The sequence below is a fragment of the Plectropomus leopardus genome, chromosome 12 (assembly GCF_026936395.1).
Source record: "Plectropomus leopardus strain MGB_pleo_1.0 chromosome 12, ASM2693639v1, whole genome shotgun sequence".
NCBI classification, from domain to species: domain Eukaryota; kingdom Metazoa; phylum Chordata; class Actinopteri; order Perciformes; family Serranidae; genus Plectropomus; species Plectropomus leopardus.
The window spans coordinates 25307407-25327678 of NC_142187.1; the positions used below are offsets into that span (position 1 = coordinate 25307407).

The window sequence follows — 20272 nt, forward strand, 5'->3', positions numbered from 1 at the left end:
TTAGCACAATTTTTTTTATTACAGGTGCTTGAAAAGACATGGAAAAGTTTTGAAACTTTGGCCATAAAGAGCACTTGTTTGTGGCCTTTAATAATGGATTTTTCTTAATTGCAGAATTGTAATCTTCACCCACGTCCTTCTTTTTCATAAATTATATTTTGACAAAATGCAGACTGTGGACGCCTCAGTGAAACTAATTAATCATCCCCATGTTCTGTAAAAGTGTGCCAGCTATTGAGCCATTTGGCCACTGTAGACCAGATTTCACTGCACATGTGTTGGACCCTAATATGACGCTGTGACTTCTTCTCTTTTCACCTCCTTGTCTAGAGCCAGTGTTTGGTTTGTCCACTCTGGGCTATTGTAGAACATGGTGAACTCCGTGGGAGAGGACCCGCTCCGTATGTAGATATAAACGACTCATTCTAAGGTAACGGAAACACAACAATTCTCAGTTTCAGGTGATCATAAACTTATAAAAAACATAGTTAGGAATATTATAAGCCATTTGTTATCTTTGTTTTATTAACTGAATACGGATCAAAAGCATTCGCAGATAATTGCATTCAGTTTTTATTAATGTTTCACACAGCGTCCCAACTTTTCTGGAATCAGGGTTGTATTTACTTTTTGCTCCCAAAATGTTGAAATAGTCAAAGTCACTTATAAATGAGGAAGCTGTTGAATAGCTATCAAAGAGAAAAAAGACATCTCACCACAAGGTCGATTTGTTGGCTGTTCTGGAGCTCTAAATGAAATTACATGATCTTTCTAAGCAGACTTGAGTTTTCTCAGTTGTCATAAATATGATTTAAAGCTCCACAACAGCTCTTACATAAAGGGATATTGTGTTGAGATTTTGTCAATGACTGTTTTTAAAGTCAAGAATGAACGTTTAATCTCAAAAGCAAACACGTCTTTATGTCCACTTTACTGAATACTCTTATCTTATTGGTTGAAATATACACAAGAATCACTGATAAGTCCCAAGTTCGACCAGCAAAAGCAAAGATACTAGCAAAGTGCAACAATCTACTCTTCATTTAAAATTCAAACTGAAGCTGTATAAAGTTATTCTACAGCAGTTGGTCTGAAACGTCATATCATCACGAGATAATGAAATACTGAGAGCAAGTGCTGTTGTTTTTTTTTTCATTATAACTGAATCCACACAAATAACCTTCAAACATTTTAAGTCCTAGAAAAATCTGGCTAAATGCTTTAGATCTGAGTAACAGTAAATCATTCAAGAAGTGAGCGTCTGTACCAAACGAAGCTGTGCTACATTTTAAACGAATGCAAAACAAATGAGCAGACATTCCAGCATTAATAAATACATGCATCCATTATCTTGTCTTAACATCGGCAAAATAACTCATTTCCCTCATTAACACAGCTACTTCAAACACAACTCATCATGTAGGCTTTTATGGGATAAGTAGTTTCATTAACAATCTGGAGTAAAATAACACTGCGAGCTGTTAACCATGTTAATATAATAAGTAACCAGAATGGAAACAGCTAATGGTGCAAAACAATCATATGAAAATACAGATTATCAGTGGATTACCTGGATTATTCTCTAATTTAACTGTTGCAAAAGCATTTCAGAAAAGCTAAAAGACATTAGTATAATTATAATGAAGATGTAAAAAAAAAAAAAAAGTGTCACTAATGGTCCACAAGTTATTAACATATACAGTATATATTTATGTGTGTGTGTGCGCGTGTATTGGCCCATTTATTGATAACCGTATATAATCCTGGCTGTCAGTGTTCAACGTTTTTAATATTGATAACTAAACAAATTAAAATAAAACTTACAAAGTGCACAAAAGACAAATATAAAAGGGGAGATAATAAAGCCTGAGAAAATAAAGAAAATTATAAATTAGCTTCCATGCTATATTATACAATCTCGTAATAGTTAGTGGGACAAAGAGTTGTACTGTTGGGATGTGAAAAATCAGAACTACAAGTTTGCTATCTGTTTTGGTCTGAAAAAATAATTGTACAGTGTATTTTACAGGTCTGTAATTGCCTAATTATCTCCAGGAAAGAAGTATGTAATTTGGTAATAATTAAAGAGAAAATGAGGACAGTGTTCAGTTGATACACTTCCTATTACTCTGTTCTAATTAATAGCTGGTGTAACCTCCAGAGTCTTTTACCCAGTGCTGAGCTACAGTTTCTAATACTGAGTTATACATTAACTGTTTACACAGATTTAAAGGAGCAGTGTGTGAGATTTAGGTGGAATTTAGTGGCATCTAGTGGTGATGATCGCAGATTGCTACCACATGAAACGTCTCCCGGTTACAGTGCCTTCAGTGTTCATTGTTCAGGAGGTTTTTACCAGGAGCCGAATTATCCAAAGAGGTCTCCTCCTCTCCGTAACAAAGAGATCTGGTGATTTAAACCAGTAAAACACTGAATAAAGCAGTTTAACATTAAAAATAAGAGTTTTTTCAACATAGTTTGGCTCCACACAGAAGCTGCTGAATACTGCGGCTGAAGCCAAAGCCCGCGTGGCCCTAACTAGAGCCAGCGTTTGGTTCGTCTGTTTTGAGCTACTGTCGAGAAAATGGCAGGCAACATGGCGATATCTATAGAGACTATGTACAAAAACACACTTTTTATTTTCAGGTAAATTATATTATGTTTATTATATTATATTACTGCCAATATATACCCCAAAATCGTACACACTGGACCTTTAATTGGAGTAATTCTGTCAAAAAAAAAGAAATTAGCACTAAATTACATACATTAGTTATATCCAGGAAAATTTCTAAGGAAACTGGAAATTACAGACTTGTAAAATTTATGTTAGAAAAAAAATCCTTTAACATTTTAAATGAATTGTTTTCCTGTTATTCCAAAACTGACAAATCAAGTGATTTAGTTTAGTTTAAAAAAACATAACATTGTAGCAGTAGCTGCCCCAGGAATCTGTTGTCTACTAGAGCCAATATATCAGTGAGTATTAACTTACAACAGATGCACCAGCGTGGATCCTGCCTAATAAAGGATACACTGCAGTACAGAAAATCCAAAGATAAGTTTTACATCACCAACATCTTTATCACAATTCTTTAATACCCAAATTTAAGTGATCTGCACCCAAATAAAGTTTACGTTTTTTTGTCATGGTCGATACATCAGTATATTACAGTTTCCAAAACTCTCAAATGTCAGTATTGGTATTGGCATCAAAACTCCAGTCTCCCCCAATGTTAAGACTTCTATTAACGAAAGCAAATTGGCAAAACACGTCACAGCAGGACCAGAAACCACGATGTTAGTCAGGCCGTCTGGGTAACGGATGCAGAATGTGCCAGCACTTTGAATTTGAGGTAAACAAAATGCATTTACAAATTGAGATCACCACAGATTCAAAGGGCCGTCTTTCTAAGGAATATAAAAACAGCATGTTAATTTCAGTCTTTTGGAGCAGACGGGCATCTTGTTCTCAAATATTTCCACAGGTATAAAAACGTATTCAAAGCAACACATAGTGCACCCTCCCACACTAGTGCTAATTAACTGGGAGGCGTGTATGTAAAACAGGCTTGCAAACTTAAAAGAACCTAAAACCTTGCAGAGCCACCAGGACTTTGTTCCACACAGAGGCACAACAGAATGAAATGCAGGGGAGTGTTTGAAAACCGGTGAGGGATTTGCCTTGTTGGGACCGCTGCTAATGACCCAACAGAGTGAGGGATGATTGATTCTGGCGGCTGAGGTTCAGCGAGAGGCCATTTAGCTTTTAGGGTGGGCAGAAATCAGCAAAGTAAGGGTGCTGCAAGGCCTCTTCTGCCGAGATCCTCTGGACAGGATTACATTTTAACAGGTTCTGGGTGAGATCAAAGGAAACATTTGAATAAGTGAACAGCAATATCAAATTTGTTTATGCAAATCTGTATATCCATAATAACTGGGTAATCATAACAGGAAATTTTAGCAGAAGTAACTGAACTATTGACACAAACGGTTATGAAAGACAGAAAAATTTAAAAATTTGATGTTGGAATACATGAGTGGAGACTAATTTATTCTTAAATGAATAATTCATCCACAAAATGATCACTTGTATATCAATTAGTCATGCAGTGTTACCTTGAATTTATGAAGGATAACAAACTCTCACACAGCTCCTGCAGTATAATCCAAGTCTCACATAACCAGTCGTATGCTCAGTACTTCCCAAACACATGCATTTTCGCTGAAACCTTTCTATTTAAAACTGAACTGAAAGTAAAACTTATCTATGCTCTTCAAAGCCAGACTCGTTTTTTTTTTTTTTTAAGCGAAAATGCATGTTTGGGAAGTACCAAGCATAAGACTGGATGAATGAGACTTGGATTATACTGCACTGTGTTTGGCTGTTGTTAAGTTTTCTGTGGAGTCATACCAGAATAAAGAGGTGTTATTCAATAACTCAAGTTAATACGGCACGACCAATTGATATACAGATGTTCATTTTGTATTCCTATAGTATTCCTATAAGAAGTAAATGGCAGACAGTTTGAAGGTACCTGGAGTAGATCCCGTCCTGTGCTACTTAGTTTGGGGACCACATTCACCAGTGAGGTGGTGGCTGGATACATGGGATATGGCTGCAGGTAGAAAGAGAGTGAAGAAGAATTTGGTGACAGGTGGAGTTTAGAGAATGTGAAGTTGGCGTCACGCTGGGTTATTTCTTTATTTGGGGGGGGGGCACAGTCGTGTGAGGATTGCAGTATGTTAGCTGTGACTGCTACAGAGGTCAAGCAGCAGAATTTGGACAAACTAATCACGATAAACAACACTGATACATATAACTCGGCAGCTCAGCTGGATTACAGACATCGATGCACTATCTCCGCTTAACAAACATTGTAATCTATTTAGTTTTTGGTGCTCACACTTGAGTGTGCACCTTACAAGTCCTGCAACGGGTTGGGTACCCAGCAGCTGACCAGGGGAAAAAAAGCTGATTTGCTGGAGGTATTTTGTCATATTTTTATTAACTGGTTTGGTTCTGGGTGAAAAAAAGAAAATCCGGATGGGACTGTGGTTGTTGGATGATAAATATGTTCAAACAAAATGAGGATCATCATAATTTATTTCATGTTTTAACTCTGTAATCCTCAGACTGCTGTCTTGACGGCCGAAACTTGACTGCTCGAAATTAGGTGAGTTACCAACAGGCACATTAACTACAGAGATGTGTTGCTCAATATTTTGTGAATAACCACAAAATATTAATTCATATTGTATTTACTGAGTTGCCTATGTTGTAAAACATCTTCGTTTTAGTGTATGCAATTTCCTAAAATGGCACTTTAAATATGCTGCAAAGCCAAATTATTTTAACAGCGAAATTCAGAATGGTGGTTTTGGGTCGGGTCATTGATCTTGTGTCCGGGGTCGGGGCAGTTTGCGGGTGTCGTATTGCACGTTGCTCTTCCGGACTGATAGTCTGTCTTGAAATCAGAAGTACGCAGGACTCTGTGACGTCCCTTCACATTCTCAATATCGCTTCCACTGTGGCTCTGAGAAACATAACTGACGTTATAATAAGTTACCTTGTAATCAGGGAGCTTCGTCATTGTCTGCCACTGTTCTTCAGTTGGTGTACCCAACAATGTACCAAGTGGTTAAAGAAAAACTTTACGCAGCAGAGAGGTGTCTCTCTTCTCTGTTAGGACTTACAGTTTGTAAATCATTCATCACTCAGTAGATCAAAAACCAAAGTGTGAGCCCCGAATACCAAACTGTGTGATAACACAAGCTGTCGATGCCTAGAAATGTTTTCAAAAAAGGATATCTGAAGATTCTTTTCAACTGGTCGTCCACATCGTTCCCGGGGAATAAAGGCCTTCCAGCATTGGCCAGCTCTGAGTGGGACGTGGAATCAAAATAAAACAAAATTAATGTGTTATGTTTAATTAAGTTTAGTTGTATTCTGTCAATTAGGAACCTACATGTTGTACAACACACTAAATTATTTCTAGAGTGGTAGCATGACAGGACAACAACAAAGTTAAAATAACTTATTTCCAGATTGCACATTTTTAGTAAAAACAACATTAGGCACTAAAATACCGATGACTTGCACGATACTTAACCGTGTTAGCAATCTTGACTATTGGAGTGACTGTAAATAATACTACGCAGCAGTTGTCAGTTAGTGTTTGTCAACAGTATTGTTAGAAAAAAGGAAAGTAAAAGCCAAACCCAGATTAACTTTCTTTTTGATCAGAGCCCCCCAAAAAATCAGGTTTGAAAACTCATGAAGCTGCATTGTTTCTGTCCAAGCCGACCAAAGCCAAAACCCTGGCAGCAGTTTTGGGGTTGATCCCGATTATAAGCCCGTATTTCTAGTCTTAAATAAATGTACATATTTTAGAAAAAAAATCTTTATTGTTGAAATATTTATTATTAGTTACTTCGTCTCTTTCTTCTTTTATTCCAATAGTTGACCGTTCCCTCATCTTCTCTCTTTTTCACTCTCAGCTCAGTCCAATCCAACTCCTGTCACTTAAGAACTGCCAGTTTGATGACTGGACCTGCACATGGTCACTTCCCTTTTCTTAAGTCCTGATCTCACCTGCCCACTATTCCCAGGAACATCCCAAACATAGTAAAATAAGAGGAAAATGAGAATATACAGGCAAAGGGTAGAGTCTCCGCAGGAAAACACACATCTAGTGCGTCACAAATGATGAGTGAGAGGGATTACTTCTGTATGAGTCTATGTATTATTTTTTTAAAGAAATTCTGGATAGTATATCTTTATAGCATCTTTATACCCTATGAATTATGACTTGTTATTAGTTGTAACAGGATCACAGTCACACTAGGTAACAAAACAAAGTAAAAAAGAAAAGAAACAGAGTGACTCATTTTTATTTACGTCAGTAGTCATATACGAACCTGCAAATATGCATCCAGCAGACCACATGTCAATTGAGGTAGAATAAAGTTTAGCACCGAATAGCACATCAGGAGGCCGGTACCACAATGTCACCACCTACGTATAAATCACAGAGTAAAGGGTAGAATTAGTGTAGAAGAATTAGACCCAATCACACCAATTATCACAGCCAAACTGGTGTTAGCATAATCATTCAGGCATTCAGCGTAATGACCGTTCTCTCGGGTCGGGCGTTATTTTGTACCAACACTGATTTGACAAAGAGAGACTTTCACTAATGCTAAATGTTGAACTTACATCAGCCATCCGGTTTCCATTACACCTTCTCGACAAATTTAACAAACTGGTGCTCTGTCAGGTGTCGAGTGTTTTAGAGACATTTTTTCAGGTTACATGGAAATGTGTTCGGTGAAGTGCACTGACAGAACAAAAGTAAAAAGAACAAAATTGTAGAAAAGTTTCATTTCCCAGAGAGATTGTGTGGGTTGAAAAAAGTGCTTGTGTTTCAAACTTTAAAAGTACATTCTGGTACAGATGCTAATGATGTGACCACCTGCCACAGAACCACTGCTAACTTTTCACGAGTCATTTTTATGGAGAAAATTAAGTCAAATTTGCGGATCCTCCAACTGGAATAACATAACCATGCTTTAAGCTGCAGACTAATTTAAAAATATTGAATCATGTCCATTTTGTAGTGTTAATTTTGTTAAATTTACAATGTTAAAAAAAAGCATACAAAAATTACTTTTTTCTGATGTCTTTTTTAAAATATATATAATCATCCTTTGTGCAACACACCCTAAAGCACTGTTTCAAAGCCTCCACCCACCTGTGGGGTTGTGGGAGGTTTTTGATTCAACTGGGTGAATTACTTTATAGATGAGAATTTCACAATAAGGGTGGGGAGCTCTTTATATTACCTTTACATTAAACGGCATAAAAATGCAGGGTTCTTTTTAGGAAAGCTGTGTCACCTTATACTGATTTTCCAACAACATGGAAAACGTTATATTCTGGTTCTCCCACCTACTTCTGAACTGTGCTGAGCATTTTGACCAAAAATGAAATTGGTTTAGTTTCCAGCTGAAACCAAAAAAAATAGGATTTCCTTAACCTGAAGTGTGATCTGTGATGATATTAGCGGGTGTGTCACATCTAAAGGAGTCTTACATGTAATAGACTTCTAATCATTAATAATTAGTCCATGTTTGTTTTGTGCCTAAAAGCTTTTATCTTCAATAACAGAACAAAAACTTGCTATTTGCCTGATATGTGTGTCTGCCTACTGCACTGTCATTTTAGTTTCATAAAAACACAACCTTTCTGGCAGTAAAATACCTCTTTAATAACAATTATTCTGCAAAAAGCTGTTAGAAACGCAGGCCGGTTTGCTAGATAGCAACAAGTTTCCCAGAACACTCTGACACTTCTGACTTGGTGGGCAGTAATGACGATAGATTAAACAAAATCCCCATAATGTCATCATAAGAACTTCAGTCACTGTATTTAATTCATTCTGCATGTACTGCATATTACAGTATATCCAGGTAATGTGAAATAACTGTAGGCTCATTCATTTCTTCTTGCTGAACCAGTGCGAAAAGTCTCGGGGCAATATATCCTCTGAAATGAAATGACCTTTTAAAATGACCCTACTTCAAATTCTCACTGCTTCAAACTCTGTTCCCCTCTAGATTTTCTGTTTATTACATTTTCAGATCAGTAGTGGTCACCCTGGGTCAAGTGCCCCCTCATGAGATTGGTGTGCCAGGCCCTAAGGTCAGCCAACCAAATCCACTAAACCTTTCTGAGACTTGCCTGTCATTTCTCTGACAGCAGCAGCAACAAAAAAAATCAAAACACCTCTTAGACCAAATGCTGCTGTGTCCCAGTCTCTACCATCATTAAATAACGGCATAACTTTAGACTGTTAACAGAAATAAGTGCATTTTAATAGCCTCAAATATATAGTAGACTTTTTAAAAGAGGCCACAGATTTGATGCTGCAGTTTGCTTGTTACATGGGACATATTTTGACATTACTTTTTGCAGTGAGACGTGTGAGGTCATGTTTTGCTAAAACCATTTACTTTCGCTACACTATGCAATACAACTTATTTTAAAGTCTAGATGAAATAGTACAAATCTCTTCATATTGTAAATTAGCACCCAGTTTAAAATTTGTTAATGGCAAAATGTTAAGAAATCAGTCTCTGACTTAATTTCTCTTAGATCTAAATCTATGTCATTTCATGCAGGTTAATGTGAAAAGACAGAGATCCGCACACCAGGAAGCTCCCCTTAAAAGGATTTTATTCTGCGAAATAAGTGATGTTTCGAGCCAAAACGGTCTTCCTCAGACTTTATTTCATGCAGGTTACACATTTTCAGATGGAAGAAGTCAGGTTTTAGCACCTGACATGTTAATGAAGTGAAACCTACCTCTGCTGAGTAACACCTCACAGGAATGCCAAAGGCTCGAGCCAGCCCAAAGTCAGCCAGCTTCAACTCCCCATTCTACACACAGAGACACAAGTTATCAAATCTACAAATATTAATGCAGACTAATTAACTACAGCCAGAGCCTAGCTTTACATTTCAAACATACCATTACTGATTGCAAGTTTGCATAGTTTCTTCAGCCTTCAAGTCAAAATCCAAATGCACCAAACCACTTACTCTGTTTATGAGGAGATTCTGCGGCTTCAGATCTCTATGAAGAACGTTACGACTGTGACAGAAAGCGAGGCCTTTCAACAGCTGGTACATGAATGACTGCAGCAGAGGGGGAAAACTAGTTAAGAGACAAAACTTCTTTGAGCAGTTAATTTAAATTTTCACAACATGTAACTGATATAATGAAGACAATCTGACAAACCAAGTAGTCTATACAGTATGCATTTAAGCAGGCATATTGCCATTGGTTAAACTCTCTTAGAGCACTATTCTAGATGATTATGTTTTACCTTCACAGTTTCAGGATCTAGATCCCCATTGCAGCTGTCAAAATACTTCTTCAAATCCTGCATGTAATAAAAGACACACATAAGCCTTAGAGGAAAGTACACATTAAAACATATGTATGTTTGGGACAACTCTATCTTACCTGATCACAATATTCAAAGACCAAGGTTAACTTCTTGTCACTGTGCAAAACATCATGTAGTCTGCAGAAGACAGAACAGCTTTAAGTTGATGGTTGTTGATATCAGGGTGAAGTGCAAACTGCGTAGCATTTTAACTCATATGACAAACAGTGAAACACTACCTGTCACTACCACATCATTTAACAGACTGACCTGACTATGTTTTTATGCTTTAGTTCCTTCAGAAGGCAGATTTCTCTCAAAGCAGAACTTGGCACCCCCTGAAAGAAATGACACCCGGTGTGATTAGTACTAGCATGCTAACAGCTACCCAGCAAATAATGAAATGAAAATTGTTGTTTTGAAAACATACCTCGTCATCATCGTCCAGCCTGACTCTTTTCAAAGCCACAATTTCGTGGGTTTCTCTGTTTTTAGCCTTGAACACTGTCCCGTACGTTCCTACGAAGCATAATAACTGTAAGTTAAATCAGTTATCGTGTTGATGAATTGCTTAGCAACGGTCAACGGTAACTATCTTGCTAGCTAACGGTTGCGAGTTAGTTAGCCGGCGTTAATATCGTGAAATATGACAGACGGAAATCTTCAAACAGATCCTGTAACCAGTACACAATAGTGTAAGTAAAACCCGCACACACAGCTTTGTTTATGTTCAACCAGGAAATTAACTAACGTAGACACAAAGCTCACAGTTTCGCAAACGTTAGCTCGTCAGCTACATGAATGCTAGGTTAGCAAAACAGGCTAGCTAATATTAACTTTATAAAAAAGCGTATGAAACTTACCCTCTCCGATTTTTTCAAGCTTTTCATATTTCTGCATGTTTGGCCAGTGAAGCCAGCCTTGAACAAGCTAGCAAACCAATGACTAATTAAAGCCCCAAATTGGGGTTGGTGATGTTGCGATAGCTAGCGTTAGCTTAAAGCTATCTGCAGTTCTAGTCGGTCTGCAGTCAAGCTCGTCTTGTTGGTCATCTAGAGGCCAAAAGGTGCATTGCATCAGTCTAAAAAAGTGGGCCATAGTCTCAAAAACATTGCAGAATGCAGCAATATTTTTCTAATCTGTCGTAGCAGAGTCGTTTTTGTATTTGTGCCCAAATTTATGGCATATTTAGGTTTTTCAGAGGGCAAGACGGCTGTGTACAGAGAGTGAAATGTCATTTAAGATCTCTTCAAATTGACCCACTTTAAATAACAATTATTGGGGATTTGTAGAGGCTACTTACTGAGGACTGTGATTCCTTATATGTGTTTCCCATACTGGAATTGATCGTTTGTAATCTGATCTCAAAACTGCAAATGGATTCTACAAGGAAGCTGTCAGTCTGTATGTTAGTTTACATGAATTATCAATAACAGACAGCCTCATTTGTCTGTTTAATGATGCAAACAATATTTTAAAAGGTTACAAATCTTAGTGTTTCACTTTTTCCATTTGGCAAATGAGCCCACACTACAGTTAATGATAGTGATGGCCAATATTTACCAGCATGCAAGACTTAATGTCAGTGCACATACTGTACAGACACACAAAATATGGAAAATTATGCCACATCAAGACTAGTAGGGAGCAATTGGAGAATATAGTGGAAAGATATAACATTTCAGCTTTCTTTATCCCGCAGTGAAATTGAAGATTTTGAGGATTACAAGAGATGACACTGTCCTCAAATGACATACCGCTTATTATTTAGGTTCAGTGTTCAGTTTCTTTAATCCTGCATTTGTGACAAAACATGGAATTTCTGTTTATTAGGATCAAGTGAAAAAAAAGAAGGAATTTCTCATTAAAACCATTTATTTTTTCTATCACAATATAACTGATCATTCTATACAGGATAATGGAAAGTAGTGTCATGAAATTCACATTTAGAGCTGGGGTAGGCAGTTCTATGTTACTGTGATGTGATTCAAATGTAATTCACGACTTCTGCAGCTCCTCTTGGCTTAGTTTTCAGGCTTTGGAAAATTTAGCCAGTGACTGAAGACTTAGGTCAATCACGTCATGTCAGAGAGAGGACGTTCCTATTGGCTGTTCTACAAAAACATGCGCATGCCTTAATGTTTTGGTGAAACCTTGATATGATAGCAGAACATCCTGCAGAAAAAGTTGATATTTCAGCATCGGCAACAACTGCATACATTGCAAAGCAACCCCCAAAAAAGGAAGACAGACTTTGAAAAAAGAAAATAACAAAATACAGCTTGTGTCAGTATCAGCAAAGTGTTTCAGAGATGGAGAGAAAATGTAAATAGTCTAGCCTTTGCCAAAGGCTAAATGTGCTCCATGTTTATGTAGCCAGTGGTGACGCATGGGTTGACCCACAACCTGAGAGTCATGTGGGTTCAGGTAAGCCTACTAGAAAATGTGTGGGTGGGTCAATAAGTGGCAAAACAGCATTCAGACTGAGTTATTGATAACTCACAGAAACATTGCATGTAATATTCAATTTTTTCTTCCCCAACCAGTTTCTCTCTCTCTCTTAAACACACACAAAAGCACCTTTATCGTCAGCGCCACTGCGCTCAGTCTTTGTCTCTGTCCCTGTCTCAGTTCTGACAATTGTGCTACTATAATGCATAAAGTTTGGGTCAGGTTCAGGTTGTTGATTAACGCATATGTTTTGGTATTGATGTTTTGCTGTTTTGGTGATAGCAGAAGTTAAAAACCTTTACCCCGCACACCAATAATAACTAGCTAGAGCCTGGAATAACAGTGTGTCCTCTGCCTCCCTCCTGCCACTACAGATGATCTCGCTGGCTGCAGCAACTGGAACCAGCGGGGGGGCCAGGGGACCACACTTTTCTGATGCCCAGACTCTGTTGCTGCTGTTACACAGGATGGACCTGGTGCTGTCACTGGCCACTGCCCCACTGTGACCCCTGAGACTTTGAGTTGCTACAGCTGCCGACCAAATTTCCGTCCCTGGAGCTGCTGCATCACCCCCTAGCGAAGCAGTCCACAGTGATGGGGAGCGACACAGTGGGTGAGGTAGATGGCTCATTCTTGTCTCATTTTTGGTCTTAAACAGATAGAGAACTCTAAAATGAAATAATTAATTGATTAATTAATTATGAAGCGCATCCTTATGCCCATATTTGTGTGGTGGGAGGGGCTAAGGACAGGGAGAGGGGAGCTGCAGGAGGAGGGCACATCTTCAAACTCTGCCGTTTTCTTACGCTTTCCAAAAACTGCATACCTCAGCTTTAATTTAAATACTGTACAGGGGTGTAGTTTTTAATCATCACAGGCTGATCCAGTTGGTCCGCTTACTCATTTACATACATAAATTTAAGAGTTTGTCATTAAACTAGACAGACCTAGAAGATTTACATTACATGTTTTTACATAATTTATCCATTGAGGCAAACCTTTCCTGTGAATTTCATTTCAAATGAAATTTCATTACTCAGTGTGGATCTACAGTAAACAAGTTTTAGCATGTTCATTTCTTCCCCTCGGCTCTTTGCCTGCGGATCAGATCAGAATAAAGTCCTCCTTTGCTCAGCAGTTCCAAGTGAGTCCCGGCCTTAAAAGACAAGAGGCAGAAGCTGTTAGATATAATTAAAACTTATATTACACACTCAGCACATTAGGATGGAAACGACCAATATATACAGTACATATACATATTACTGAGCACTGAATTGAGTGCAGTCTTTTTAGTGCCTCTTTGAACTTCCAATAAATTACCAGAGACTTTTAATAGGAGATGAGAGAAACTCCATTTCTCTGAATAGCCTGCGACCTTACCTCCACAATGCGGCCATTGCTCATGACGCAGATGAGGTCAGCTGCTTGAATGGTGCTCAGCCGATGGGCGATGATAAGCACAGTGCGACCACGCGTGGCCCTGTCCAGAGCCTCCTGCACCACTCGCTCTGATTCTGCATCTAGAGCGCTGGTGGCTTCATCCAGGATCAGGATGCAGGGGTTCTTGATCAAGGCGCGGGCGATAGCGATACGCTGTTTCTGGCCACCTGATAACGTCACACCTCGCTCACCTGGATGTAGAAACCTAGAGCTTAGTATTTAAAATAGCATGGAAATGTTAATATTTGTAAATGCTTACACCAGAGCACGTACCAACCACAGTGTTATAGCCGTCTGGGAAACCTGTAATGAAGCCGTGAGCGTTGGCTTGCTTGGCTGCGTTAATGACCTCAGCATCTGTGGCTTCAGGCTTCCCAAAGCGGATGTTATCCATGATAGATGATCCGAACAAAACTGGCTCCTGCAAAGACACAGGGTGGGAAATACAGCAATGAATGGACAGCTATGATCAAATAAACAGTGATGTGGTACGTAGGGATGCACAATATTGAATTCTTTTGCCAATATCCGATATGCCGATATTTTACTACTCATTTAGCTCATAACAATTGCGGATAGCGTTACATCCAATTTTTTTTCCCTCACCGAAATTTGAGTGATCATTAAGTCTATTCTGTAGTGGAGTTAAAGTCATATTATGCATACTCTTATAGTTATGGCCTACCAGCAGATGGAGACATAAAATACAATGCACTTCATTGTATGTGTCATTCATTCATTGTGCAAAACAAGAAAAATGCTTAAACTTAGAGTTGATGTTTTGTATATGTTCATTTTGTCAATCTAAAAATAAATAAATGAGTAAATACTTAAGTAAGTAAATAAAAAAAAAAATTTAAAAATTGGTGAGCATCATTACCTGATTAATAAATCCAATGACTTGTCCCCTGAGCCAGGACAGATCTAGTGTTCGGATGTCAAGTCCGTCCAGCATGACTACACCACTGGTCGGGTCGTAAAAACGCTCCAGCAAGGCCGCCACGGTGGACTTTCCTAAAATGTTTTGGATTAATAATTTAAAGACTTAGCATTGCATTGTTAACATGTTTACAATTGTTAACTAATAAATTACCTCCTCCAGATTCTCCCACAATGGCAACAGTTTTACTAGGAGGCAGCGTTAGGTTGAGCTTTGTCAAGATCTGATGGCCAGGCCTCGTTGGATAGCTTTAAATAAACCAAAAATAAAGACATCGATAGATGTTACCCTCTTATTTTTATGTTCAGTTAGTGTCTAGAATAGTCTTGAAATCTACTTGAATTAAGGTGAGATCCCAACCTGAACGAAATGTTCATAAAATCCACTCTTCCTGTCAGAGAGTTGTATGGGATGCGTCCTCCTCCAGACATAGGAATGCTAGGCACCAAAGCGAGGTATTCGAACACCCGGGCCCCAGAGCTTAATCCTCTTACCATCTGTTACAAATGTTAGAGAAAGACAGTTTGAGTTCTCACTAAATAATATTTAAAACGTTTAAATATGCACACACAATGTGATGCTACTTTCTGACATGACGCATGCACAGTAGATGTACATAATTTGTACGCACCTGTCCAAAAAGGATCGAGATACTCGCCAATGACCTGAGCATAAAGATAATACATGTGTTAAAGCCTGACACCAGCTTTTAAACGCATACATTTAGTTGTAAATGGGTAAGAGGGAGCAGTAATTGTTGAGCAAGTTGTATCTTTTACCTCTGAACAGTCTGAGAAGCAACCAGGAAAGACATGAGGTCTCCAGGGGACATTTCATTGTTAGAAATCAAAGTCCCTCCAGCAAAAATAGTTCCCAGAACAATGCCTGTGTTAACAGCACACAACACAAAAACATGAGATACCAGTCTGCTCAACATCATGTTTTTCAGTTAACATAGTTAAAATACACTCACAGTTCAGGGCGATGTTTGACAGTCCTTGGAAAACTGCAATTCCAGAACCGAGATTTTCATTCATGTCACATGATTTGTCAACTTCATATGCATATAACCTGAAAGAAATAGACACAAACATATTACTTTTGACATAGGTATTAATATCACTTTTAGGGTATTTGTACTTGTATCATAAGCCCTATCACTTACTGGAGTTCCCGCTCCTCCATCGCAAAAGCTTTCACTGTACGCACATTGCCAAGTGCTTCATCTGCCACTCCTGTTGCTTTTGCCACCTTAAAATTAAAAACACAAAGTTAAGTCACACAGCTAATTAAAATACATTCTGTAAATTGCAAAATAATATCAACTTTATTGTGTTAATATCAACTTTATTGGGTCTCAAATTGTACATGCAAGAGCAGACACTGTGTTACTCTGGTTGCAGTGTAAAAATTGATATTGATTTTCTTCAGCAAGCTGGAGTAAACAACTTTGTGTCACTTCTGACTGTTGCTTTTTTGAAGTGTCAGCGACATATATCAAAATACAAGCACCGACATAGAAACATCTTTCTGTTTGTGTGTCATCCCGGAAAATAATGAGAATCAGTGTAGCAGTCAAAAGTTGTAAAGAAACTTGACATCCTAAGATTTGTGGGCAGAAGTGGGAACAGATCTGTATCAGAGAGAAAAGGGTACACTATGTCTGCCACTTTCATAATGAAGGTCATAATGTATGTTTTTTTTAACTATGGCTGCTCTGATATTGCAGCCTCTTGTGACTTGGCAATGAAACTCTATGAAACTATATACAAGACTTTATGCAGTTTTAACAAAGACTGTGAGCAACAAGATAATACTACGTTCAAAATCACCTGTTCTTGAGCCAAACGAGATAGTTTGCGGAGGAACGAGCCCATTAGAGCCCCCGCTCCCACCAGACAGGGCAGGACAACTACTGTCAAACCTGTGAGTTTGGGGGAGATGACATAGAGAGAGACAAAACATCCAACTGTTTGTGTAATACTCCGCAGACCCTGCAGATGTGCAAAAAGAAAAAAAAAGAATTAGAAGGCTAAAACAATATAGCATACTACTTATTATGTGACAAAAGATTTGTAGTACTTTATACCTGAGAGATGACCAACTTAAAGGATGACTTGAACTCCTGAATGTCGGCAGTCAAACGGTTGACAAGCTGCCCAGTTTTATTGGCATCAAAGAAAGCCACGTCTTGCCTTTGACAAAAAGAAAATAACAGACAATGTTACCAATGTTTATTGGCGTTAAAGGAGCAGTGTGTAGAAGTTAATGGCATCTAGTGGTCATTTTTACCAATTCCATGACTTTGCTAGGCCTATAATATGTGATAGTGAGATTTCTTTACTTTTTCAGGTTTTCCATGACTGTGGGAACCCTGTATCTGCAGCCAGTAATTTGTTTCCTGGACTGAGACCAACTCATTGCAAGGTATCAGAAATACAACAGTTATTATTTTCAGATGGTTATACACTAAAGAAAACATACTTATTACATTTCCGTCAGTTAATTCCCTTAAATCCTACACACTGGACCTTAAAGAGGTAGACCACACATAAGCTTGACCGAGATTTATTAAGATAAACATAACAGCATCCCGTCTAGTGAGTTCTGCTTCACTGTGTCCTTGCTTTCTTTTGCTCTAACATTGAGGAATATGAACCTCAGTAAAGATGCAAAGAGCGTCTTCCTCATGTCCGCTGCCACTCTCTCCCCGACCCTTGAAAGCAGGATGATGTAGCCGCTCGTCAGCAGGCCCTGCACATAGGAGGTGATTAATGACCAGTGCGATAGACGATTTTCAAGAAAAAAAGTATGACATTTATACGTTTTCTTGCACAAGGAACTTTTATTAAACACTGAGGTCTGAAAGCCATAACCAAAGGGGTAGAATTATTGCAAGAAAATGGTTTACTTCACCATACAATCTAATACATCAGCATGCAAACTGCAGCCTCGATAGTGATAGTATCGTGGAGTGAAACACCTCTCCAGAGTAGTTTTAATAATTAGAGCATAATAAGCTTAATAAAAATTGTAGTTATCTCAGAGCTGTTGTATTGGATTGCATTATATTGTCCAGGTGTTGTTTTTATTGCACTCACCCCCTGGGTTTCTTATCATTTAATTAACAGAGAAATAAATGTCCAGTTATTATCCCCAATGCTATTATTAAATATTTTACAAAGGCAGAATTAAGGCTCCTTTTGGAAATAAAATATCTGGCCAGGCAATCATAGTTATATCAGAAGTACATATCAATTTATCATTTAGCACCATAGTATGAATGTGCTTTAATTACTGACATAGTAAACTGTGAAACTGCTGACTGACTTTTTTTTAATTGACAGATTTCTTGTGTACTTACTTGGATACCATACAGTCCAAGTAATTTTAGTGCAGGACCTCTTATCTCCTGGAAATAATTTCCCGTCTGCTCTCTCAGGTAATGTGCCACAACATTCACCAGATCCCCGAGCATCAAGGGGATTTGAATGTTCAAGATAGCTGCACCAAATGCAAGCTGACAAGAAAAATACTCCGTTTAGTTGATCACCATAAATTAAACGTCACTATGTTAAGCATCATTTTTTTAAAGTTCTGAATCACTGACATCACTTCTAAGAGAAGAGATTCAAACTTACCACAACAGCGCCAATGAGAGCAAACAGCTGAGGTTTGACAAATTCCCACAGGATATGCCATTTGAACTCAGGCACGGTGTTTTTGGTAACAGCTTCCACTGGAGTGTTGTTATTCACATCTGCCTCGCAGTGAGCTACATGGCAGAACAGCCGTGCAGAGACAGTGAGCACCGCTGGTCCCAGGATGAACTTCAGGGCCACTCCTGGGGGTTTGGATGTACTGGTGGAGGACTGACGGACAGCTCTCTGAGTGAGGCTCCAGACACGACTGACAGCATTTCCAGGCTGCTGTGAGGAGCTGCATGCTGGAGATCGTGGAGATGTGTACCACCTGAAAAGACAAGAAAAATAATTAAAGTTTGATAAGGCATTGAACAACCTAGTATGAAAGTAGTACAAAGCTAAAAACAAAGGCTTATATTTTAAGGGTAAAAGAAAATTAGATCAATCAGACTCTGGGCTGCAATTAGCAATTATTATCATTTATTAATCTGATGATTTTTTTCCAATTAGTTATAATCATTAATCATTTGTTTCTCCAGCTTACACTGAAACTGCAGCATTAACAGGATGAATGATTACAGTGACCAGTAACTTTCACTATACATGGGCATGTCAGTATTGCGAGTATATCCTCTAATTGTGTTTACAGTGGTGAAATGTAGCTAAGTACATTTACTCAAGTACTGTTTTTAAGTACAATTGTAAGATACCAGTACTTTATTTGAGAATTACCATGTTATGCCACTTGCTACCTCTTCTCCACTACAACCCAGAGATAAATATTGCACTCTTTACTTCTCTACATTTACTGTACAGCTTTAGTTACTAGTTACTCCGGTTTTTTAATATTTTGTTTCAATAATCTAAATTAGCACAAAAGAGACGATATATTCTTATAGGATAAGCCACCAAACAATATATATATGCTGTGATGATTTATATATACACATACATGTATAAGTTATGATGTTTGTACTTTTACGAAAGACTTTGATTGCAGGACTTTTACCTTTAACAGAGTATTTTTTACGCTGTAGTATTACTTATTTTACTTCACATGTGAGAAGCTGGAGCAGGCAGATGTTTGTGATTTTTTTCTTGAAAACAATGAAAACGATTAATTGAGTCAAATTTACTGATGTCTTGTCAGTTTTACTCTCTGGACCTAAAGAAACATAATTTCATTTTCACTTTTATTATTATTATTATTATTATTATTATTACTACTATTATTATTAGTAGTAATAGTGATAGTGGTAGTAGAATTGGTTGTAATTATTTTATTTTTTAACAGCTGAATATACACATAACTTACATGCAAACACAAAACATGAAACTTCTTGTTGATTCATTTCCTGTTATAGATAACTCAAACACAAACATCCCACTGTACCTGTCTATATCTGAACACTGTACCTGTCTATATCTGAACAGTAGAGGAAACCAGCTCTGTCACGATGTACTTTCCAGAAAATCAAAGTAGGCTAAGCTTTTCAGTGTTGATTAACTAACATATGGCTTATAAAGCAGCTACAGGTCAGCTGTCATTAGCTACCGTTCACTAGTTACCGGTCACATCCCCCTACCGTGAAAGTTTCCATGTGTTTGCTGTTTTACCGCATCGTACCGGAGCCGTGATGCTTGCTCTGCAGCAGAGTAACCGAAACATAGTTGATGCTTATTTCAGTGGTAACAAACTCATTAGGTTGAAATAATCGTTAATCTCTGCAGTAATCCACGGACACCATGCGGGCTGCCATGTTGACACTGACCCAGAGTGCATTTCTGTGCCTACAGGTGACCTCGTTTTTAGTGTGAGTATTAGTTTGTGATCACAGAGTGT

At 38.1% G+C, this 20272-nt stretch overlaps 2 protein-coding genes and 1 long non-coding RNA gene across 3 annotated transcripts; 1 reads left to right on the forward strand and 2 right to left on the reverse strand.

Moving 5' to 3' along the window:
* Positions 1-504: 504 nt before the first annotated feature.
* On the reverse strand, positions 505-11014 carry cdk5 (cyclin dependent kinase 5). Its single transcript, XM_088085625.1, has 12 exons — positions 10818-11014; positions 10385-10473; positions 10225-10292; positions 10032-10092; positions 9892-9948; positions 9605-9700; positions 9368-9442; positions 6922-7018; positions 5811-5882; positions 5571-5629; positions 4539-4619; positions 505-3856 (listed from the first exon to the last, which is right to left on the reverse strand). Exons 1-12 carry the CDS (start codon positions 10852-10854, stop codon positions 3770-3772), a joined length of 879 nt encoding a protein of 292 aa, XP_087941751.1. The 5' UTR covers positions 10855-11014; the 3' UTR covers positions 505-3769.
* On the forward strand, positions 10480-17437 carry LOC148188109 (uncharacterized). The gene is made up of 3 exons (XR_015778180.1): positions 10480-10649; positions 12780-13023; positions 17138-17437. It is a non-coding gene; the product is annotated as an uncharacterized LOC148188109 (long non-coding RNA).
* Positions 11812-20220, reverse strand: abcb8 (ATP binding cassette subfamily B member 8). Its single transcript, XM_042498351.2, has 16 exons — positions 20016-20220; positions 18427-18757; positions 18150-18305; positions 17445-17539; positions 16875-16980; positions 16618-16779; positions 15951-16036; positions 15759-15856; positions 15565-15670; positions 15417-15450; positions 15146-15282; positions 14939-15033; positions 14726-14859; positions 14119-14266; positions 13786-14036; positions 11812-13561 (listed from the first exon to the last, which is right to left on the reverse strand). The coding sequence occupies exons 1-16, from the start codon at positions 20096-20098 to the stop codon at positions 13478-13480; spliced, it is 2106 nt and encodes a 701-aa protein (XP_042354285.2). The 5' UTR covers positions 20099-20220; the 3' UTR covers positions 11812-13477.
* Positions 20221-20272: the final 52 nt, after the last annotated feature.

Excerpts from the sequence above, each read along its gene's own strand:
- cdk5 (XM_088085625.1), bottom strand. The coding sequence starts at position 10,854 with ATGCAGAAATATGAAAAGCTTGAAAAAATCGGAGAGG. Across the intron at positions 9,443-9,604 it reads AGAATCTCCTCATAAACAGA|AATGGGGAGTTGAAGCTGGC; the intron begins GTAAGTGGTTTG and ends CTCTGTGTGTAG. Across the intron at positions 7,019-9,367 it reads TGAGGTGTTACTCAGCAGAG|GTGGTGACATTGTGGTACCG; the intron begins GTAGGTTTCACT and ends ATTTATACGTAG.
- abcb8 (XM_042498351.2), bottom strand. The coding sequence starts at position 20,098 with ATGTTTCGGTTACTCTGCTGCAGAGCAAGCATCACGGCTCCGGTACGA. Across the intron at positions 16,981-17,444 it reads CTCTTTGCATCTTTACTGAG|GCAAGACGTGGCTTTCTTTG; the intron begins GTTCATATTCCT and ends TTTTTGTCAAAG. Across the intron at positions 15,451-15,564 it reads GCTTCTCAGACTGTTCAGAG|GTCATTGGCGAGTATCTCGA; the intron begins GTAAAAGATACA and ends CTTTATGCTCAG.